We start from the raw sequence: 22008 nt of genomic DNA, 5'->3' as shown, positions 1-22008 counted from the left end.
TTGGCTGGGGCTCTAAGCAATACGGGTAGTGCTGAAATCCTGTTTGGACACTGTGCTACCTCAGGAATCCAACAGTAGTTGTAACCCTGCAGCCACTTCCTATTTCTTGGGTCCTGAAATTCCCATCTGGTTGGGGTGTTAAAGTCTCTGATGGGGCACAAGTCACCTCTGATTTGGTGTTGTTCCTGATACGGACACATACTACACAAAACTTTCTGCAAGTGACCTCAAGGTTTTCAGGGAGCCTCTGAAGTGTATCCATAGACTGGTGGGAGGCAGAAAACCTGTAATCAGAATGATGCAATTTGTGAACCCCAGCTCTGCCATTTCCTGGACAAGTTACTTCACTTCTCTGAGCCTCAAGTCAAGGATAATGGAGATAATAACATTCCTGCCTACCCCCCAGGGTGGTTGTAGAGATTAGATGAGGTCATTCCGGAAAGCATAGCACCAGACCCAGCCAGTCAATAAAGTGTGGCTGTCATCATCACATATTGAAATTAAGGCCCAGAAGGGAAGGGATCTGGACAGTGTTGCAAAGAAGGGTGGCAGAGGCGAAGCTGGGCCCAGACTTCTAGATCCCAGCTCGGTGCTCCCACACTTAGCCTTGATGGTGCTCCCCCATACCTGAACAGCAATGCCCAGTAACACTCACTACAGAGCCTTGCAGACACCAAGGCAAGGCAGCAGCTGCTCCACGCCAATGTCACCCACAGAGTTGTAGTCCAGCTGCAGGGCCACGGGCCGCCGGAGGTGCTGCAGCACAAAGGCCAGGGCAGCACACTCAGCGGGGCCCACACTGCAAAATGTCAACTTGAGGTGCCCGACATTCAGGCCACGTGCAGCCTTCCGAGCCAGCCGCTCCTCCTGCATCTCGTACAGGCTCCGGATGAGCCAGATGAACCCGGGCATGGCATGCACACTCTTGGCCTCACCCGGTGCAGCTGGCGGGATGGAGTGGAAGTGCTTGCGGAGGCTGCGGGCCAGACACCAGCGGGCACAGGCCTGGCGCCGGAGCAAGGCCTTCTCAGATGTCTGGCACTCAGCCAGCAGGCCCCAGTGCTCCCGGGACAACAGCCCTGCCAGGAAGGCTGCTGTGATCTGAAGGTTGTGCGGCTCGGCCTTCTGCAGCAAAGCTGCCACGCTGCTGTCCTTTCCCTCCGAGCCCTGGATGCACATCGTGGGCAGGAGCCTGGCCATTGGTGAGTTGCCTGGCCTGCCACAATTGAAGAGGTGTCTGAGCAAAGCTGGTGGCACATCAGCACTGAGTGCCAGGTAGAACGCGGCAAAGAAGCACTGGAAAGTGATGTGAAGGAATTCCAGGGGCGCCGTACTCCCTGGCACGACACCTTTGGCACGCACCAGGAAGCCAAGAGAAATGTCATCAGGGCTGACCTGTGCTGCCTGGAGCTGCTGGGCTGAGAACACGTAGCAGCACATGCCCAGGCCCCACAGAGCCAGTCTGCCCAGGTGCAGGAGGGTGGGGAGGCGGCCCCGAAGAAGACTGGGTCCCAGACCCTGGGAAGCTGAGTCTGGGGGGGTGGCATGCAGCAGAAAATGCTGCAGAATCAGCAGGTACATATCTGTAGTGGTCTTTGGGGACCCCCCCTCCTGCAGCAACAGTTCCTGGTGGCATTTGGACACCATCCATGAGAAGACAGGAAGGTGGCACAAACCGTGCAGGGCTGAGGTCGCTTGGAGCAGGCGGATGAGGCGGTCCGCCACCCCGGGCTCACGATGGCGCTTCCTCAGGTACAGCTCGATGCCCTGTTCAGAGAAGCCCTTGAGGTTGAACTCGGTGCGGATGTACTTCCTGAGGAACGCCGACACAGCAGCCGGACGGCTGGTCACCACCTTGCGGGCATTCTTCAGCAGGTTGCCCTGCAGAAGGTTGAAGAGCAGGGTCTGGACAGAGGTGGGGTCGGTCGGGGAGCAGTGGCGTTCACGATCTGTGAACCTGAACTTGAACTCGTCAAAGCCATCAAAGGTTAACAGGACACGGTCAGGGTGGTCAAGGAGTAACTGGAAGATGTCTTCTTGACCAACATCAGGCCAACAGCAGTGCTCAAAGAGTAGAGTCCGCACAGAGAGTGGTTTGGCCATGCACTGCAGCTGCCGGCAGCTGAATGGGAAGACAAAGAGAAATTCCTGGAAGTCTCGCCCTGCAGCCCACAGCAAGTGCAGCCGCTGCAGGAGCGTGCTCTTGCCACTGCCCGCCTCACCCACCACCAGCACAGTGTCCGCATCGTCATTGAGGTGGCCGGGGGTGCTGAAGAGCTCCTCCAGGCCCAGGGTGGCTGGGCTCTTCTGCGGGGGTCCAGCCATGCCCACGTCTGCCCAGACCTCCAGGACATTCTCTGTGTATATGTCCTCCAGGCAGAGCGTCTCTGCTCCATCATAGGTACTGAGGAAGCGAGACTGAGCAGACACCGTGGTCCTCAGCTTGGCCATGTACTTCTTGCATGTGGCAGCTGGAAGGCAGAAGAAGAGGCAGATGAAGGTGGCACCATGGTGAAGATGGGACCTAACCAGACAATGGGCTGCTGCGGGGGACGCTGACATAACTGAAGGGATAGGAGAGCCAGCGGGCGCCCATCCTGGCTCCTCCATTCACAAGCTGTGCACTTTGAGGACAGTCAAGGAAACTTCCTAACCCTCAGTTTCCACCTCTGTAAGGTGGGAGAAATGTTGGTCACTACCTCACAGAGTTTTACACGGATCAACTAAGATGACCTATGTCAAGTGCTTAGCACAGTGCTCAACACAAAGTAAGTGCTCAAAAGACATCAGTGACTGCCATTATCATTACTGACACCAGGAGGAGTTCTAGATGACGGGAAGGGGCTCTGGGCTGGGATCGGAAGACCTGTATTCTGATATCTGTCCTGCCATAGTGGCCGGGTGGCTTTGGATAAATCCCTTCACCACTCAGCCTCAGTTGACTTTTTCTAAAGGGGAACAAAGGGCTTAAGGGCTCAGGAGCCCAGTCTCTGAAGCCAGACACACCTGAGTTTGAAAACCTGGGTCCACCATACACTTGGGCAAGCCATTTAGCCTTTCTGGGCCTCAGTTCTCTCATCTGTAAAAATGGGGACAATATACACCTGGAAGGATCGTTTCAGGAGGCAGCGAGATAAAATACAGTTTAAAAGAATATCTGACATGGCAAACTCTCAAAAAATGGTGCTTACTATCATTATTATTCATGGATATAGTAGGCACAACAATAGACCCTCAAAGATGTCCACGTCCGGATTCTCAGAACCTGTGAATATGTTACCTTACGTGGCAAAAGGAACTCTGAGATGTGATAAAGTTAAACTTCGAGATGGGGAGATGATCCTGATTGATCTGGGTGGACGTAGCAAGGGAAGGCCTCGGGGTCACCGGGGTGCCCCAGCTGAGCACTCGAACAAGAGTCTGTGATCCTGCCTCCACTTCCCCATCCTCCCCATGCACCCCATACAGGGAGAGTTTTCATGCACGGGGTGTGTTTGGAAGGCCAGTGCTCTTCCTTTCTCATCCTGAAAGTAATGCAAGCAAACCATTTCCTGTGTCAGAGTTTAGTTCCCCTTTCAGGAAATGGGGAAGTGCTGGTTTAGCGTCCCAGGCTGGTAGGAGCTTGGCATGGTCCCCCGCCATCACAGCCTCACTGCCCCCAACCAAACACTGGCCCACTATTTTCAACCCAAAAACTAGCAAGTAATTTTCATAGAGCTCTGAGCTCACTGATGACTATCTGCAGTCACACAAAGGGGACGCCCTGTGTTTATGTCACCTCTGTTGTTCCCAGAGTTGATGATTATTGCTGAGCTTTCTGCCCTCTGAATATACCAGGATCCCTGAACTTAGACCATAAGATAGATATCTTCCTCTCCAGTACATATCAGATATATATCTTCCTCTTCCGACCTGATTTCTGATGCAGGTTTTCCAGTCATCACCAATGATACTAAAATTCTCCAGAAAAAAAAAAAGTCATTTTATAGAGAAATAAACACACCAATTGTCACCTTTAGAAGTGTGGGGAATCTTGCACCCTGGCCTGGTCTTACAGTGACTAGCTGTGCTTGATGATGTCAACAGCAAACCTCAACCAAGGGCCAAACCAGGCCCTGCACTCCGTGCTGCACACCCTGCTGTGGTGCACTGATGTTTAGATCCTGTTCTTCAATGAGACGGTGCACTCGCGAGTGCCAGGCACAGACTTCCAGCCACCCCGCCCACAGGCTTGCTTGCTGCCCAGAGGGCACAGCCCAGGGTGATAGACCCATCTGCCAGCACCACACACAGCTCAGGGGGCTTCAGTGCCAATGAGCTTTCCGTACAGTGGTGTAGGAACAAGCCCTAAAGAGTGCCAGGCTTGCACTCTCTCTTTACAACTGACATTTCTTCTCCCAAGGAAAGAGAAAGTGTAGGTGGGGACAATTTACAATCAGACCCATCTTCCCCTCCCTCGTCACTTAACCTCCCTGCCCAGTTTCCACATCTATAAGGTGGAAAAAAACACCACCTACTTCTCAGGGTTGTTGCAAAGGGTAGACATTGTCCATAAAGCACCTGGCAGGATGCCTGGTATGTTCAAGTGGTGCGGTCCAAGCCCCTCCTGTTCCTGAGTTTGGGTGGTGACCCTGGGCACTGAGGGATACCAGAGTCTCTGGATCCACTTGGTTCTTGAGTTTCCCATTGTGAGCTGCTAAGTTTCAGAGATCAAGAGATACCAGCCCTAACTCAAAACATGTGTCCATATCTTTTCGGTACAGATAATGAGAGTTTGGATGGTAAGTAACACCTTTAGTTAGCCCTCAATATATGGTAGCCCAATTGTCAGTATACTGTGTGGGAGATAATGAAAGCTAATATCTAACATTACACGCTTTTGTCCTTTTAATGCTCCTAAAATCCCAATGAGACAGGGGGTGGTGCTACCCTTAAAACAAGGAAATTGAGTCATAGGGAGGCTATACTGCCAGCATATGGGATGTTAACCGAGGTGTGTTCTGCTCTTAACCATGGATCTGCACTGACTGCCCTTCCCTTTCTGATTAACTGAGAACATATACCTACCTTCCAAAGGCAGAGCCAATGGGACTGGTAATTCCTGAACATGTTGTAGAAGGAAGGCAGCCAATCCATTCGCTTTCACCGTGGCAAGATCAAGCAGCCTTCTTGCCTACAGGAAAGGCAGAAGACATTATTCTTCCAGGAAGGCTGATGGAGCAATGTGGGAAGGCTTACTGATTACTGCAACTTCATAAGCATCTCTCTTCCATCCAGAATAAAAGGTCAAAAAAACAACCGAACAACCATATGAGTTTCAAGTAGTTAATACAGTGTTGGATGGTGAATTGAACGCATGCATCCAATCTGGCTCCTACTCAAAACTCACTAAAACAGTGAATAACTGAAAAATAAATGAAACAAAATGAAGACTTAAACCTACAAAGATAGGGAAAATGATTCTGCAGGCTGTAAATCATTTGGAAGAGAAGTGATTTCCTGAAGTCTCATGGATTGAATATTTGAATACAATCTCTCCTCAGACTCCCACATCTTCGTCTCCAGCCTGAACTGTCTCCCTGAGCCCTGGACTTGCACATCCAACTGCCTATTTTCCATCTCCACTTAAAAGTTTCATAAACACCTCCAACATATTCAAAACTAAACTCCTAACCTGCCCACGCACCTGCCAAACTGACAGCCTTCCTCATCTTGGCTAATATTAACCCCTTTCTTCCAGGTGCTCTGCCCCGAAGTCTTGGAGTCACCCTTGAAGCCTCTCGTCTGTAATCTGCCAAATCCTGTTGACTCCACCTTCAAAGCATGTCCCAAAGGGCACTGTTCAACAGAAATGAAATGCAGGGCACAAATGCAAGCCGCATGTGGAATTTCAAATCCTCTAACAGACACATTTTTTAAAGTTAAAAGAAATAGATGAAATCAACTTTAATCATATATTCTATTTAATCCACAATAGCCAAAACATTACCATTTCAACATGTAATCCATGTAGAAAATAGCAAGATATGGCTGAGCATGGTGGCTCATGCCTGTAATCCCAGCACTTTGGGAGGCCAAGGCGGGTGGATCCCCTGAGGTCCGGAGTTCCAGACCAGCCTGGACAACATGGTGAAACCCCATCACTACTAAAAATACAAAAAATTAGCCAGGCGTGGTGGCATGTGCCTGTAGTCCCAGGTACTCAGGAGGCTGAGGCAGGAGAATCACTTGAACCTGGGAGGCGGAGGTTGCAGTGAGCCAAGATCACACCACTGCACTCCAGCCTGGGTGACAGAGCAAGACTGGGTCTCAAAAAAAAAAAAAAAAAAAGAAATAGCAAGGTATGTTTCATTCTTTCTTTCATATTAAGTCTTTGAAATCTGATGTGTATTATGTGCTTATGGAAACTCCATGTGGACTAGCCAGGTCTCTAGTGCTCAAATGCCATCTGTGGCCAACATCTACATACCAGACATAGAGCCATTTCTTGTCACCTCCTCTATACCATCCTCCTCCAAGCCACAATCCCTGCTTATCTGGAAAGCTGCACAGGCTGCAAAACTGGTCCCCCTGCTTCTGTTCCTGCCCCCACAGCCTAGCCTTAATGCCACAGCCAGAGTCTAATCCTTTACAAACAAAACTCAGGTCACATCGCTCCTGTACGAACGTCCCAGTAGTGTCCCTATTTCCTCAGAGTAAGAGTCCAAGTCCAACAGTAACCTTCAGGGCCCAAAACAGACAAAAATACCTGTCTAGAACCACGTGGACCCAAGTTTCTCCTTTCATGCCCCCTCTTACTCCACTCAGCATCCTGGCCTCCTGTTTCCTAAAACTACCAGGTATGCTCCTGCCTCTGGGCCTTGGCTCTGGCTGTCCTCTCAGCTTGGAAGCCTTCCCCTAGCCATCCATGTGGCTAATTCCCTGTTCTCCTTCAAGTCTTTACTTGAATTTCACCTTCTAAGTGAGAACTTTGACTACTCTATTTAAAATTGCCATCATTTATCCCCTTCCCAAACTCTCAACTCCCAAACCCACTTTACTTACTTTCTACAGCACTTATCACCTTCTAGCACGCTCTGTAATTTCCTTCCTTTGGCTTATTGTCCCTCTCCCCTGACTGGAGTGTGTGTATTTCCAAGACAAAGATTTTTGTCTGTTTTGTTCACTGAGGTATCCCTAACACCTAGAAGAATGTCTGGCACAAATCAGGTGCTCAAGGACTTGCTGATTGAATGAATAGTAACGGACTGAGGAGACTCCTGAAAGCCAAATCTTAACCCCAAAACAAGAAAGTTGAAAACCATGCAGTGTGTACCCTAGGATCTGTAAAGGGCTCTGGAATGATCAGCATGAGGGACCTCCAGAACTGAAGGAAATGACTAAAACAAGGAAGACTGAATCAAAGTGGTTTCTGAAACAGATTTCTGGTTTATCCCCAGGCAAAAGGTCTGTGGTCTACTCAGATAACTTGATCAACCCAGGAGGCAAGATCTAAAGATATAAACACTGTCAATCTCCAAAATATCTACAGTGAAATTCATGGTAGACAAGTTTCACCCACATGCTTAACAAGTTTTAAAGTCCTACCTGTCAATCTTGAGAAAGAAAACCAAAGAGTATCATGAGCCCAGAGAAAGCATCTAATGTGGGAGATAGAAGCCAAAAATGGGGGAAGGGGAAAGAAACTTGTAGAAAAAGTTTACATAGGGTGAAAAACAGTCAAACAAACAAACAAAGAACCCACCTATCTTATGATCCTTAAGTCAAAGAAGATGTTGCATCCATAAAACAAGAGTAAGATACTACAAAAAAGAAACAGTCAAACCTACCTCTTGCAAATTAAAATCATGACATCAAAAATGAAAAATTCAAGAGTTTAAAGATAGAGCTGTGACTATCATAGAAAAGTAGAGCAAAAAGACACAGAGATGGAAAATAGAAGAAAATTAAATGATCAGTCAAGGAATTCTAACATTGAATTAATAGTAGTTTCATAAAAAGAGAAGAGATAAAATGGAGAGGAAGAAATCACCTGTAAACTAATCAAGAACATTTCCCAAAACATAAAGAGAGAAGTTTCCAGATTGAAAGTACCTCTTGGGTGACCAACAAAACGGAAGAACACAAAGGCACATAATTGAAATTTTAAAATTCTGGGGACTAAAAGAAAATTTTAAAAGCTACCAGAAAGAGTTTTAAAATGGTTTTGGAGGCTGGGTGTGGTGGCTCACGCCTTTAATCCCAGCACTTTGGGAGGCCGAAGTAGGCAGATCACCTAAAGTCAGAAGTTCAAGACCAGCCTGGCCAACATAGCAAAACCCCATCTCTACTAAAGGGTGTGGTGGTGGGTGCCTGTAATCCCAGCTGCTCAGGAGGCTGAGGAAGAAGAATCACTTAAACCCAGGAGGCGGAGGTTGCAGTGAGCCAAGATCACACTACTGCATTCCAGCCTGGGTGACAGAGTGAGACACTGTCTCAAAAAGAAAAAAAAAAAAAAAGGTTTTGGAATTCTTAGAAGCAATATTGAAAAGAGAGGATAATGGAATAATGCAATCAAAATTCTGAAGGAAAATGATGGCCAGCCCAGAATTTTATACCCAGCCAAACTATCAATCCAGTATGAAGGAACTTTTAGACATGTGAGACCTCAGAAATTTTAACTTTCATACATTCATTCTAAGGAATTGACTGGAGGATACGGTCTAGCAAAATGTAGTAAACCAGGGAAGAAGAGGCCATAGGATTCAGGATACAGGAGACCAAGGCAGGAAGACCATGTAGGGAAATCTCAGGTTGATGGCTGTATACTATAAGTAGATGGCCACCAGTTCAAACAGAATGGAGCAGTGACTCAAGATTCAAACAAGTTGAGGGCAGTTATCTCCTAGATGTCCAGGCAAGCCTGACCCTAACCTTTATCTATATTTGACTTGTCTTCACCATGAACTAATATCGTTTCTTCTCAACTCCCGCTGCCTCAGTCAGCTGAGGACATTCATTTCACTCCACAGGAGTGTTTAGCCTTGGCCCATTCCTGTGAGCTATAATAGCCTTTGGTAACTTTACCACTGACTGTACAAAGCAGCCCACTTCCTCTGGCCATTTTCCTCCGGACACAGCACCTAATTCACATCAGCCCTGCCAGACCCTCCAGTTGCAATGAGCCCAATATTTCCCCAGACTCATTCATGGCATTGCCTACTGACTTCCCAGAAGAGGTCCTTATAAATTCCCAGGGAAGGAAAAGCCAGACCAAGTCCCTGAGACTCCACTTAGCTTTCCCTGCCTTGGGAATCTTCATCTAAGAAAAGGCAATAGTGACCTTTCTTTTTTTTTTTTTTTTTGAGACAGAGTCTTGCTCTGTGACCCAGGCTAGAGTGCAGTGGTACGATCTTGGCTCACTGCAACCTCTGCCTCCTGGGTTCAAGCGGTGCGATCTCGGCTCACTGCAACCTCTGCCTCCCGGGTTCAAGCGATTCTCCTGCCTCAGCCTCCCGAGTAGCTGGGACTACAGGCACATGCCACTATTCTTGGCTAATTTTTTGTATTTTTAGTAGAGACGGGGTTTCTCCATGTTGGCCAGGATGGTCTCGATCTCCTGACCTTGTGATCCACCTGCCTCAGCCTCCCAAAGTACTGGGATTAAAGGCTTGAGCCACCGCACCCAGCCTAATTTAAGTGACCTTTCTTTACACAGCTATTTTTGGCTTGCTACTCAGTTTTTCAAAATAGAACAATACATTGTTTGGGGATTTATTTTAAAAGATGCTAAAACATTAAAGAAAGGCAAAGAGATGATTTACACAAAAGTCAAGCCAGTGTTTACCTCTAGCAGTTGCAGTTAAAGAAGGCCCCAGGTACTGGCAACATCCTGTTTTTTAACCTGGGTGATGGGAACAGTTTACACTATACATATGAAATATACACACTCTTCTGTATGCATGGTGCATTTCCCAATTTAAAAAATGTTTAAGTTAATATTGTTATAGGAATCAGGCAATTCAGAGCTCAGTCTGACACCTCAGCCCTATCAACTTTAACAGTTGCATGAGTCAGACGGACAGCTGGTATTACAGCTGGTGTTACCAGCCTCAGGTTTCCTAACAACTGCTATGCCCAACTGAGCAAGTTTACCACACAAAGCCCCCACATTTTATGACAGACAGAGAATAGCACAAGCTCTGGAGGAAAACAGGCCTGGATTCAAATTCTAGCTGGGCCGCTTCCCAGATGGGCGATTTGGGCAGTTTCTTCATTGTTAAGAAACAGTGTAGTCACACTACACCCTTGTGAGGCTTAAATAAAATAATACAGGGAATGGACTGGGTACAGTGCCTGGCACACAGTAGGAATTCACTCAGTCAATAGTAGCAATGGGTATTTTTGGAATTTAGTTCTTTAACTTGCATTTTGTTTCATTCCACAGCATTTTCTGTCCCTAACCTGCAATCAATGACAACTACTTCTTTATAGGAAATTAAGAGGCCATTTGGGAAGACATGTTGGTTGGATATACCACAAGCACCATCCAAATGAAATCAGTAAGGCTACTAAGGGAAGGCCACCAAATCAGAGTCACAGAATGTCAGAGCTCAAAGGGAGCTCAGAGAGAGCTGGATTCTAAAGGCTTAAACCTCAGGCAGTGCAATCCTTTAAAAATCTCCTGCTCTCCTCAGATCTGTTGTCTCCCATCCCTGCTACCCACTCAGCTCAGTCCCAACCTTCAATGTTTGCTTTTGCTGTCTATTTAGCCCTTTCTTAAGATGAATTCTTAGCTCATTAAAATTCAGCCTTAGATGGGCGCAGTGGCTCATGCCTGTAATCCCAGCACTTTGGGAAGCCGAGGGAGGAGGATTACTTGAGCCCAGGAGTTTGAGACCTCAACATAGCAAGACCTTGTCTCTACAAAAAAAAAAAAAAATTAGCCTGGTATGATGGTGCTAGCCTGTGTCCCACCTACTTGGAAGGCTGAGGCGGGAGGATCACTTCAGCCCAGAAGTTCGAGACTTCAGTGATTTATGATCGTGCTACTGCACTCCAGCAGCCTGGGTGACACAGTGAGACCCCCATCTCAAATAAATAAATAAACAAATAAATAAACAAATGCCTTCCTTCTTTCCTAATCTAGGCACCTAAGGTTGTAAATTTCCCCCTATGTCCTGCTTTAGCTGCATCCGATAGATTTTGATAAATAATATTCTCATTATTGTTTGGTTCTGAATATTTTCTGATTTCCATCATGATTTCTTCTTTGACCCATGAGTTATCCCATTTCTTTTCTTCACCAATCCATGTACTTCCTCTGTTCACATCCTGTCTTCTCTGGGCCCTAGGGATCTAGGCTACCTTCTCCAAACCCCTCAGACCATCTGTACCAGATCACATTGCTGAACTTTTAAAGATGACAAGACACAATCTTGTAACTTCTCAGATGGGCTGATTCAATTCCCCTAACAAATTATAAGAGAAACTAAGGTCAGTCCAATAACGAATATGTCTTCTGTACGTGCAACTAATCAGAGAGGACTGCACCACGTCTGCTCTGTAAATACCTAGCCATGTGAGCCAGCTTTAGTGCAGCCTTGAAGACAAATTTATTTATTTCATCAATCTCAATCTAGGGTTATCCAGACTCATGTGAACAACACATACATTTTTGGAAAACAGACAAAAATAAAAACTAAAATGTTCCCCAATCCAGCCCATTTTAACACTGCAGTGTCATTCTAATTCAATCATTCATTCAGTAACTCACTTATTTCATCAACAAATATTTATGGAGTACCTACTGTGTGCAAAGCTCTATGAACACAACAAACTTTAAGCAAATATGTATGAAGCACCTAATAGATTCTGGCTGAATAAATGAATGATGGATGAATAAGTCAATGACCAGTGCTGGCCAATTGGTCCAGCACTGGCCCCCTCATTAACTACTGTGAGCTTATTCAAACTACTTTCCTTGGTCTCAACTTCCCGATTTATAAAGTGGAATGTTAGTGATTGTTCCATCTGCCTCTCAGGAGCCCTAAGAATCACTATTTGGAAGAAAACAAAAGAGTTTCAAAAATATTCAGTGGTCATTTCTCTGACCTTCTGGTCTCTGCTGAGTTACTACATTCTCAGGGGCAGTTATATACCAACTCTGAACATCTATGATCTAATGCAATTTCATGTCAGAAATCCTACATAAACATTTAAGCTATATTAGTTTATAATATGCTATGTTAATTATAAAATAAATTCAATATACTGCAGTGTTATGGTCTGTTGTGCTGTTAATTTAAAACAGACAGAAATAAAAGTGTACGAGTACAGAGTATCACTCATAACAGAAATAATAAATAGCAGCCAGTGGTAATAGACACTATCCTAAGCATTACCCAAATTAACTCACTGAATCCTCCCAAGAGCCTTATAGGATAGGCACCATTTGACTATTAACATTGTTTTATAGATGAGGAAACTGAAACAAGGGAGACTGAGGCTGGAGAGGCTCCATAGGGAAGCCTGAGATCACACAGGGTTGACCTTGAGCCTGCACCATTCTGGCTCCAGAATCTGAGTTCCTGGCCACCACACACTTCTTCTCGGCAGGAGTGTTCTGTTGGCCAGGCAAAGTGGCTCATGCCTGCAATCCCAACAGTTTGGGAGGCCAAGGCGGGAGGATTGCTTAAAGCCAGGAGCTGGAGACCAGCCTGGGCAACACAGCAACACCCCATCTCTAAAAGAAAAAAAAAAATTAGCTGTTCATGGTGGTACAGCACCCGTAGTCCCAGCTACTCTAAGGCCAGAAGATCACTTGAGCGCAGGAATTCAAGGCTACAGTGAGCTATGATTGTGCCACTGCATTCTAGCCAGGGTAACAGAGTGAGACAAAGAAAAGAAAAGAAGAAAGAAAGAGTTGTATGTTTCCTGCCAAGAGTCAAGAGCAAATTTTACCTGCCTGGCTACCTTTTTAGGGGAAATCCCACGGACCAAGTTACCCCACAGGCTGACTTCATGAGGACAAATCAGTCTTGGTGACTAAGCACCCCTTTCCTGGGAACTCTGTGATGCACGCCAGGAGTGCCTCACCCTCTGGGACGGTGTGAAGATCGGCAACCTGATTTCATCACATTCATACTGGCTGACGAAACCCCGCTCCCATGCCAGGTCCAGCATGTTCTCCACATGGCTGTGGAGCCTCCTGACAATGGCTGGCCGGTGACTCTGCAGGTCTCGGGCTGGGTGGAGCGAGTGGGGGTCCCAGCAGCCATGCAGCTTGGGGGACTGGCTGTCGGCCTGGGCTTCTTGGGCAGCCGCGATAAGCTTCTGACAGGCCCAAGTACCCTTATTCCAGACGGTGTCCAGAAGGCGCCTGGCCAAGTGGGAGAGAGGCTGGCCCAGGAGGTGGAAGCCCTCGTAGTCCTCCCAGGAGAGGACCTCCCAGGACAGCAGCCAGTCCAGGACACTCTCGAAGCCTTCCAGGGACCCTGAGACCAGCAGCTCGACCAGCTGGCTCCTCTGTGCCTGAAAAGCCTCCTGCGAGCACATTTCACAACCTGGGGAGGAGAACAAGGTCAGTGCGGGACTTCTCCAGAAGCCAGATGCAGGGTGGTCAGGGAAGGCCAGGGCAAGTCAGCCCCAGCAGAACCCGAGTTGGCCATGGTTCTAGCCTCAGACATTACCCAATCCAAGCTCCCCACCATATAGATGTGAAAATTGAGGCCCAGAGAAGGCAAGAAACACCTCAAGGTTCCACAGAGTTTGAAGCAACCAAGAATTAAATCAAGACCCCTAACTCCCATACCCATGCTTGGTCTCCGGCTTAAAACGTTTAAAAAGGCTTGAGGTAATATTAGGAGCAAGAGATCTCCCAAGGTCACTTGAGATCAGGAGCGCTAGACCAGCCCAGCCAACACGGTGAAACCCTGTCTCTACTAAAAATACAAAAATTAGCCGGGCGTGGTGGCGAGCGCCTGTAATCCCAGCTACTCAGGAGGCTGAGACAGGAGAATCACTTGAACCTGGGAGGCAGAGGTTGCAGTGAGCCAAGATGGCACCATTGCGCTCCAGCCTGGGCAAGAGAGCAAGACCCTTTCTCAAAAAAAAAAAAAAAAAAAAAGAGAGAGAGAGAGAGATCTTCCAAGCAATCAGGGAATTCATTCTCTTCGAAGCAGGGTGAGAGGGGCTCTTTCATGCTGGCTGGATTCAGGCTACAGCAGTTTCAGTAACGGCTAATATTAATTAAGCATAAACTACACACCAAGTGCCATTCTAAGTGCTCTCCTGCAGGAATTCACTAAACCCTCCCAGCCACTCTGAAGTAGTGCCTATGATCTACCCATTCTACAGAGGAAGACACTGAGGCACCAAGAAGCTAAGTGATTTGTACGATGTGTCACAGCTAGACAGGCAGAGTCAGGATTTCAACACGAGCCATGTATGACTCTGGAATGCATGTCTCTAACTCTTACATTTGGGATCCCCACAGGGGCCCCAAGCCCATGCTGTGTGTTTTGCACACTGCTACTCCAAGGGATAGACTCAGAATATTGTTCTAAAGGTCCTGTCCTAGGCAAAGTGAAAAATTACAGTGCAAACTTAAGTTGTTTCCGAGCGTTCTGGTGCCTTGTCCCCCATCAACACTTCCCACACACACTTGCCCTAGGGCCCTCACCTCCCTCCCACGCCCTCGAAACCACCGTGCACAGACTGCTGCCACTGCTATCATCAGTGACCTGCTGTGGGTTCTGGGAATTTGAGGGCAAGTGACCCTCCAGGAGCTTCAAGCCCTGGGAGGGTCCCTGAGCAGCCAAGAAAATCTCTCAGCATGGTCAGTTCTGCGATTGTCATGGGGTCCGTGGACAAGGGCTGCTGCAGTGCCCCGAAGAAACGAAAGTGAAAGGGTGTAGGCATGGACAACAAAGAGGGCCATCAGCTTCTTTTTATAAATCAGGGACATTCCCAGACACTCAAGGGAGCAGATGCCAAGTGGCCTGGGGATTTTACCTCTTTCCTGATGGTTGTTTATGTGTCTTTCTCCCTTCCTGGGCCACGTGGAAGCCTGGGTCTTACTCGTCCTGGCATCCCTGAGCCTGGCACAGCACTGTCCCCCACAAAGACACTGTGGGAATGTTCATGAATCAAATATCCCCTGGGCTGGGGGTGGGGGGAACACTCTGTATCTGTCCTCATACGGTAGCCAAGGTAAGCAAAAGGAGAAAGCTCCAATCTCTCAGAACGCTGCTGGGGCACAGGGGACTCTGTGCTGGTCAGATGGGGAAACTGAGGCAATGAGGTTACTTGTGTGTCTGGCTGCTTGGGAGAGAGGGTGTACCCCCCTGCAGAGGCCACTGGAAGCCAGGATCTAAGGTAGTTCTCTCAGGCCAAGGAGTTCTCCTCCTTGTGCCCACATCTAAGCAGAGGAGCCAAGAGGGTGGGGTGGCCAAGGACAGGGGAAGAGAGGACAAAAAAGGGGTAGAATAAGCTCTGGGCTTGGCTCTGGAGTGGTTCTCAGCTGTGGAAACACCAGCCAAGGATGCGACAGCAGCCCCCACCATTGCCCCTGCCCAGGTCCTGGGGAAAAAAACCGCCCACCCATTCTCCCCAGAAAACAGCCCAGAAACAGAGTCAGCACTCCCCATCTGACCCCAGGCCTGGGAGCATGTGCGCGGCCAGGGATGAAAGAAGGCTGAGAATCAAGCTGAGACAGGACAATGCCTGCTCCTCTTACCCAGAGAATGTCCGAGGAGGACACTTGCTCTTTCCTCCTCATCGTGAGAGACTGAACCACCCTCTTCCCCCATCAAAGCCCATTAGGCTGGGGGAGCAGGCATGGCATCTGTGGGTGGGCCTTGTGCAGAACGCCAAAAGCCCAGTGGCACAGGACTGGTGAGCCTGGATCTGTCTACCAACCCCACCTTCAAGGGAAATTCCCAAAGGAAAAGCCAGAGGCCAGAGTTGGCCAACCAGCCTTCCAGAACTAGGTAATTCCAGGCAATTCTGGCACAAAGCCTTGTGCATCCTGGAGACCATGACCCTCACTGAAAAACCCCACTGGGGACATGAGACACATTCACGAGGGGACAGGCCACAAGTAAGTAGGGGCCCCTCCCTTGCACACCAAGCCTAGGGCAGCCTGGCCTACGTGTGAGCCATACACACCCCGGCTAGTGACGTTGGGCTTCTGTGGACACCAGGAAGGGGAGGCCCGCCCAAGCCACGTGACTCGGAGCTCTGTCCTCCCAGCAGCTGCATCACCACACCTCTGCCCTGGCCTTCTTCCAGAAACCTCAGAGCAGAGAGAATCCTGAGGGCCAATTCAGCCAGCCCCTGTCTCTGAGCAGGCATTGTCCTGTCTCACCTTAACCATCTGGGGAGGAGAACCTGGCCTTAGTGCTGTTCTCACTAACCAGCTCAGGAAGCTCACCAGCTTGGGAAGTTAATCATTATGTCTAGCTTCAGTTTCTCCTGCTTCAGTTTAAATTGGGAAAGAGAGAGAAAAAATATTCACTCATTATCTGTTTCCTAAAATTGTCCTTAACATCCTTCCTCTTACTCCTTTATTACCTGGTCGGGCTTCCCCTCTTCAGGCGAAATCTGTCAGTCTATCTGCATTGCCTTTTGATCTCTACTTCAGTTACTACAACTTCAAAGACACCATTGTCCTCCCCAAGGTGAGGCCCATGTAGAGAAAGGATCACTTCCTTGCTGAAAGAGAGGGTCAAGGGGCGACCCACGTGGGCCCTCCCTGAAACCCAGGCCCAGGCCTGAGCCTGGACACCTCCTTCCTTCCTGAGACCACAGCCAGCCCGGTTTCTCTGGGGCCAAGAGCAAATGCTTTGCTTAAGTGCTGAAATTTCAGCCCACTGACCGCTTGCAGACAGGAGAGGAGGGGAAGCCCAGGGAAGCTCAACTTCCCAAGTGTCCTGAGTCTCTGCTGGGGCCAAGCCCCCCACCCTCCCCCAGCCATCCTGCATTCTCCCTCCCCAACACTGTTCTCTCCCTAAGAGATCAAATCCCCCCACCAGTGCACAATGCACTCTAATTCTCCACTGTAAAAGTAAAGCACTCTCTTGACACCCCCCTTCTTCATTTGGCTCCAATCCCATTTATCTGCTCCCTTTACAGCAGGCCCCCTTGTCTGTTGCCTGTACTGCTGTCCCCAAGTCCTCCCATCCCCTCCCATTCCCTCAAGTTCCCCATCCAGCTCCAGTGAAACTGTCACCAGTGACCTCCCATTGCTCAATCCTCAGCCCTCAGCCTGCTTGCTCTGCCAGGGGCATTGGTCATATTTGTTCCCTCCTTCCTCTTTGGGGCATTTTCTTCATTTCCTCCAGGACACCCCGACTCTCTGATTTTCACTCTTTCTGTCTTCTTGGCTGGTTCCTAACACTGGGGGCCCCAGCACTCAATGGTTAGACCCCTTCTCTTCTCCATATCACTCCATCCCTAGATGAGCCCACCTGCTCTTGTGGCTTTAAATACCAGCTATATGGTGATGATGCCCAAAGTTTTATTTTCAACTCCAACCTCCGCCCTTAACTTTTCCCAACTGCTTACTCATCATTGATGCCTAATGGGCAGCTCAAACTCCACAAGCACAAAACCAAACTCTTGATCTCCCCGCTAAGCAACTCCCATTTCAGTTCATGGCAGCTTCAAACCTCCAGAAGCTCGAGCCAAACACTCAGAATCATCTTTGACTCTACCTTTCTCTTGCACCCCAAATCCTATCGACACGGCCTTTGAAATATATCCCAAATCTGAATGTCTGGGTTTCTTTGTTTTTAACCACCTCTGGGCCATGGGCAAGACACCATGGTCTCTCCCAAGAATGACAGCAATGATCCTCTCACCGGGCTCTCCTTCTGCCCTTACCCCACCCCCCATGATCCATTCTCCACCCCACAGCTAGATGGGCCTGCCAGACCCCAAGTCAAAGCAGGTGACTCCTCTGTTCCAAACCCGTGCTCCCATGACGCTCCAAGTGAAAACCAAAGCCTCCCAGTCCCCCAGATACTCACGTGGCTCACCCCTCAATTCCTTATGACTTTGCCCAGCTATCGTGGTCTTGGGGAAGCCTTCCCTGGTTGTGCTATATACAATGCAATACCCAGCCCCAGCACTCCATCCTGCTTCCCAGCTTTGTTTTACTCGTAGTACTTCCCGCCACCTGCTATGCCATGTATTTACTTATTTCATTGCTGTCCATTCCTTTCTAGAATGTGCACTCCATGAGGGCAGGGGGTTTTGTCTGATTTTCCTATTGCTCTGTCTTGTGTCTCATTCAGTGCATGAATGATGACTGCTGGAAAGAATGAAAGAACTGATGTGCTCTGCATGGCTCCGGGAGACAGACATGGAACCAAAGTGTAGAATCTGTAAGCCACAGATTTTAGCTAAAGGAAACAAGAGCTGCAAGGCACTAAAAAGCCACCTCATCAGTAATAAGCTCCCCACCACTGGGCATGTGTCACAGAGGGGCTCTGCACTGGGTAGGAGGGGGGTGGGCTGGATGAGGATGCTTCCAGCCTCAGATCCCAGGGTGCAGCGAGGCAAAGGGGCCTTGAGCAGCCAACAGACTCAGGGGCCCCAGCAGCCCCATGGCTGAGTGATCGGGACAGGCAAGTACAGGTGGTGGGGATGTCACTCTAGTCTTTTTCACTAAGGGGTCAGGGGAGAGTGACAGGGCAGGTGTTTCCCCTCTGTAGAACAAGGACCCTGGAGGAGGCTAGGTCACAGCCCATGGGGAAACCAAGGCCACGGCAGGAGAGGCTCAGAAAGAGCAAACTCAGAAGCAGGGGTCCAGCCCCCAGCCCTCATGCAGCTTCAGGAGGTCCTCCCCAGGGGGATTGGGGTGGAGGGCTTTTCAGTTTGTTGGAATGAAAGCAGGACCAGATGGCTGCTCCATCAACCTGAGAAGCAGAGGAGAGCAAACAGCTGGGGGATGTGGCCTCACAGGTCCTGGTGTGGGCTGTCTGGGAAGGGATGGATTTGAACTTAGATCTCACACCCAACAAGGGAGAAGGAGGAGGCAGGAGATTCCCATAAGAGGTACAGAGAGCAGCAGTAGGATCCTCCAGGCAGGCTCTCTCACTTATACCCACCCACTCACTGGCATGGTGAAGCTGGGGAAACTGAGTCCCACAGAGAGGAAGGAAATCAAAAGAGTGGCCCAGGGGCCTCCCCAACCTCGAGATGCCCCCTTTCCGTCTCACTTCCCATCTACATTCTGGGACTCCCCCAGGAGAAACCGAGGCAACCCTTGCCCAAGCCCTGCGGCCAGGATGGCTCAGAAGCCAAGTGTTGAAGTCCCGGGGGTGGGACCCTCGGCGCCCACAGTCTCCCCCCAGCCCACCCCCAGGCGCTGGGCACAGCACTCACCGCGAGCCGCCTGCGCGCCGACTCCAAGGCCCACTCCGGGCCACGACTCCCGGTTCCGGCTCCGGCTCCGGCTCGGGCTGCGGCTCCGGGTGCGCGGGCGCTCGGCTCCGCCCCCGCCTGGACCCCGCCCCTGCTCTGCCCGGACCGCAGCACCCGCTCCTGTCCCGTGGCCCCGTAGCCCCGCAGCCCCGCAGCCCCGCAGCGCCGGCTCCAGGGCTGGCCAGGCTTACCTGGGACAGGGCAGGACCGGGGCTTCCTGCGGGGCTGGACGGCCTTGGCTGTGTGCCCTAGCCAGTGTGCCTCTCTTTCTGGGCCACGTTTCAACCAGGAGGGAACCGGGGAGTCCTCGGAAAAACCCGCTTCCCAACACATACACATACACACACACACACACACCACACACCACACACACCGCTTCCCAGCACACACGCGCACACACACACCACACACACACCGCTTCGCAACACACACACACGCCCTGCTTCCCCCCAACACACAAACATGCTTCCCAATACACACACACAGCCCTCGCTTCCCCCAACACATACACCCTGCTTCCCAACACTCACATACACACATACACACACACACTTCCCAACACACACACACACCCTGCTTCCCCCCACACACAAACATGCTTCCCAATACACACACACAGCCCTCGCTTCCCCCAACACACATACCTTGCTTCCCAACACTCACACCTTGCTTCCCAACACTCACATACACGCACACACACGCCCTCCTTCCCCCCCCACAAACATGCTTCCCGATACACATACACCCCCGACTTCCAATACACACACCCTGCTTCCCAACACTCACATACACACACACACACACCACTTCCCAACACACACACACCCTGCTTTCCCAACACACACACCCCACACACACCACTTCCCAACACACACACTACACACCCTGCTTTCCCAACACACACACACCCTACACACACTGCTCCCCAACACACAAGTGCACATACACACACCCCACACACACACCACTTCCCAACACACACACACCACACCCCACACACACCACTTCCCAACACACACACCGCTTCCCAACACACACACCGCTTCCCAACACACACAAACATGCTTCCCAATATACACACACCCCACTTCCCAACACACACACATCGCTTCCCAACACACACACACCTCACTTCCCAACACACACACACACACGCACACACAGCCAAAACTAGCAAAACTTTTCCAGAGTGTGACAGGTTACATGTTAGGTAAGAGTGGACTGGTCATTTAAGGTTCTTTTTTTTCATTTTCCTTTCAATTTTTCCGTTTATGTTGAATGGAGTTTATTTTTCAGTTTAGTACTAATAGGGTTTGAGTACCTTTCTAGCACTGCCTAGATTACTTGGCTCTGAAACTATCTAATTAGCTTTAATAGCATTGTTTTTGTTTCCATTAAATATATTTTATTTTACATTCTTCTGTTCTCTGGAGCAAATGACACCGGTTTTCCATTTAACGTGTTAATGTAAATGTTCCTTTTGAAACTCATATTTGGTTGTTTTAAAAAATGTGAAGTCAATTTTTAAAAATAACGAAAATAACTGGCATCTAGAAAGTGCTTACCATGTGCTAGTCTTTACATACAGTAACTCAGTTACTTCCACCTCTAGGGTATTGACTATTATTGCCTCTAACTTATAGATGCAGAAACTGAGGTACAAATTTGAACTTGGATCTCACGCCCACCAAGGGAGAAGGAGGAGGCAGGAGATTCCCCTAAGAGGTGCAGAGAGCAGCAGTAGGATCCTCCAGGCAGACTCGCTCACTTACACCCACCCACTCACTGGCATGGTGAAGATGGGGAAACTGAGTCCCACAGAGAGGAAGGTACTCAAAAAACAGTGGCCCCCTCTGAGACCTGAAGCCCGGGCTCCTCAGGACTTTTCACTCCTGCCAGGGGCCTCCCCAGCCTCGAGATGCCCCCTTTCCTCTGGCACCAGAGATGGGGATTTGCCCCAGGCCTCTGGCACAAATGAATGCTCTAACCACTACCCCATACAGCTTTCAAGTAAATACCTGTACAGGTGGTGCACAGTCAGCCAAGGTTGGAAAATGCTGCATTAGAAGGACTGAATCTACCCTAGAAAACTCATTCTGGGCAGTGCACAGAACCATCTACAAGGATGTTCACCACCATCTTGCCTATAGCAGTGAGAAGCTAGAAACCTCCCTAATGCCCAGTAACAGAAAATTAATTAAGAAAACTGACAGAACATCTGAACCTAGAACACTTAACCCGACCCATCTTCTCTCAACCCCACTATCCAATCTGGGAGCAAATTTTTCAGCTTGGCCTTCAAATATTTCCAAGATGCAGCCCATTTTTCCCATATACACCATTACCACCTGGGTCCACATCTCCATCATCTCTCACCTGGGTGATAGCAGGAGTTCCTGGCCATTCTCCACGCCTCCAACTACAGCCCTTCTTCAATCCAGCAGCCAGAGTGAGTCTGTTGGTTTTGTTGTTGTTGTCGTTGTTGCTGTTTTAAGTCAAATTATATCACTCCTCTGCTGAAACTCTTCTGTTGATGGCTCCCATCCCAAAGTAAAAGCCAAGGTCCTTACAATTGCTGTTTGGCCCCTGGCACCCTCT

General features: G+C 49.2%; 1 protein-coding gene across 3 annotated transcripts in view; it reads right to left on the bottom strand.

The window, feature by feature from the left end:
- Window positions 1–19453, bottom strand: part of NOD2 (nucleotide binding oligomerization domain containing 2) — a 39470-nt gene extending 20017 nt beyond the window's left edge. The window contains exons 1-4 of one of the 3 annotated variants that reach the window (XM_014341753.5): window positions 19372–19446; window positions 13078–13544; window positions 5068–5173; window positions 656–2471 (exon numbers count right to left, since the gene is read on the bottom strand). In XM_014341753.5, the coding sequence (XP_014197239.1) occupies window positions 656–2471; window positions 5068–5173; window positions 13078–13536 (2381 nt within the window). In that variant the 5' untranslated portion in view covers window positions 13537–13544; window positions 19372–19446. Of the gene's footprint in view, window positions 1–655; window positions 2472–5067; window positions 5174–13077; window positions 13545–15718; window positions 15899–19371 lie in introns of those variants that run through there. The other 2 variants (XM_003819815.7, XM_034940143.3) reach the window with 2 other exon arrangements.
- Window positions 19454–22008: the final 2555 nt, after the last annotated feature.

Source organism: Pan paniscus, chromosome 18, assembly GCF_029289425.2.
Source record: "Pan paniscus chromosome 18, NHGRI_mPanPan1-v2.0_pri, whole genome shotgun sequence".
Classification (NCBI taxonomy): domain Eukaryota; kingdom Metazoa; phylum Chordata; class Mammalia; order Primates; family Hominidae; genus Pan; species Pan paniscus.
The sequence above is the reverse complement of the archived record's forward strand: the minus strand, read 5'-3'. Positions and strand labels throughout refer to the sequence as shown.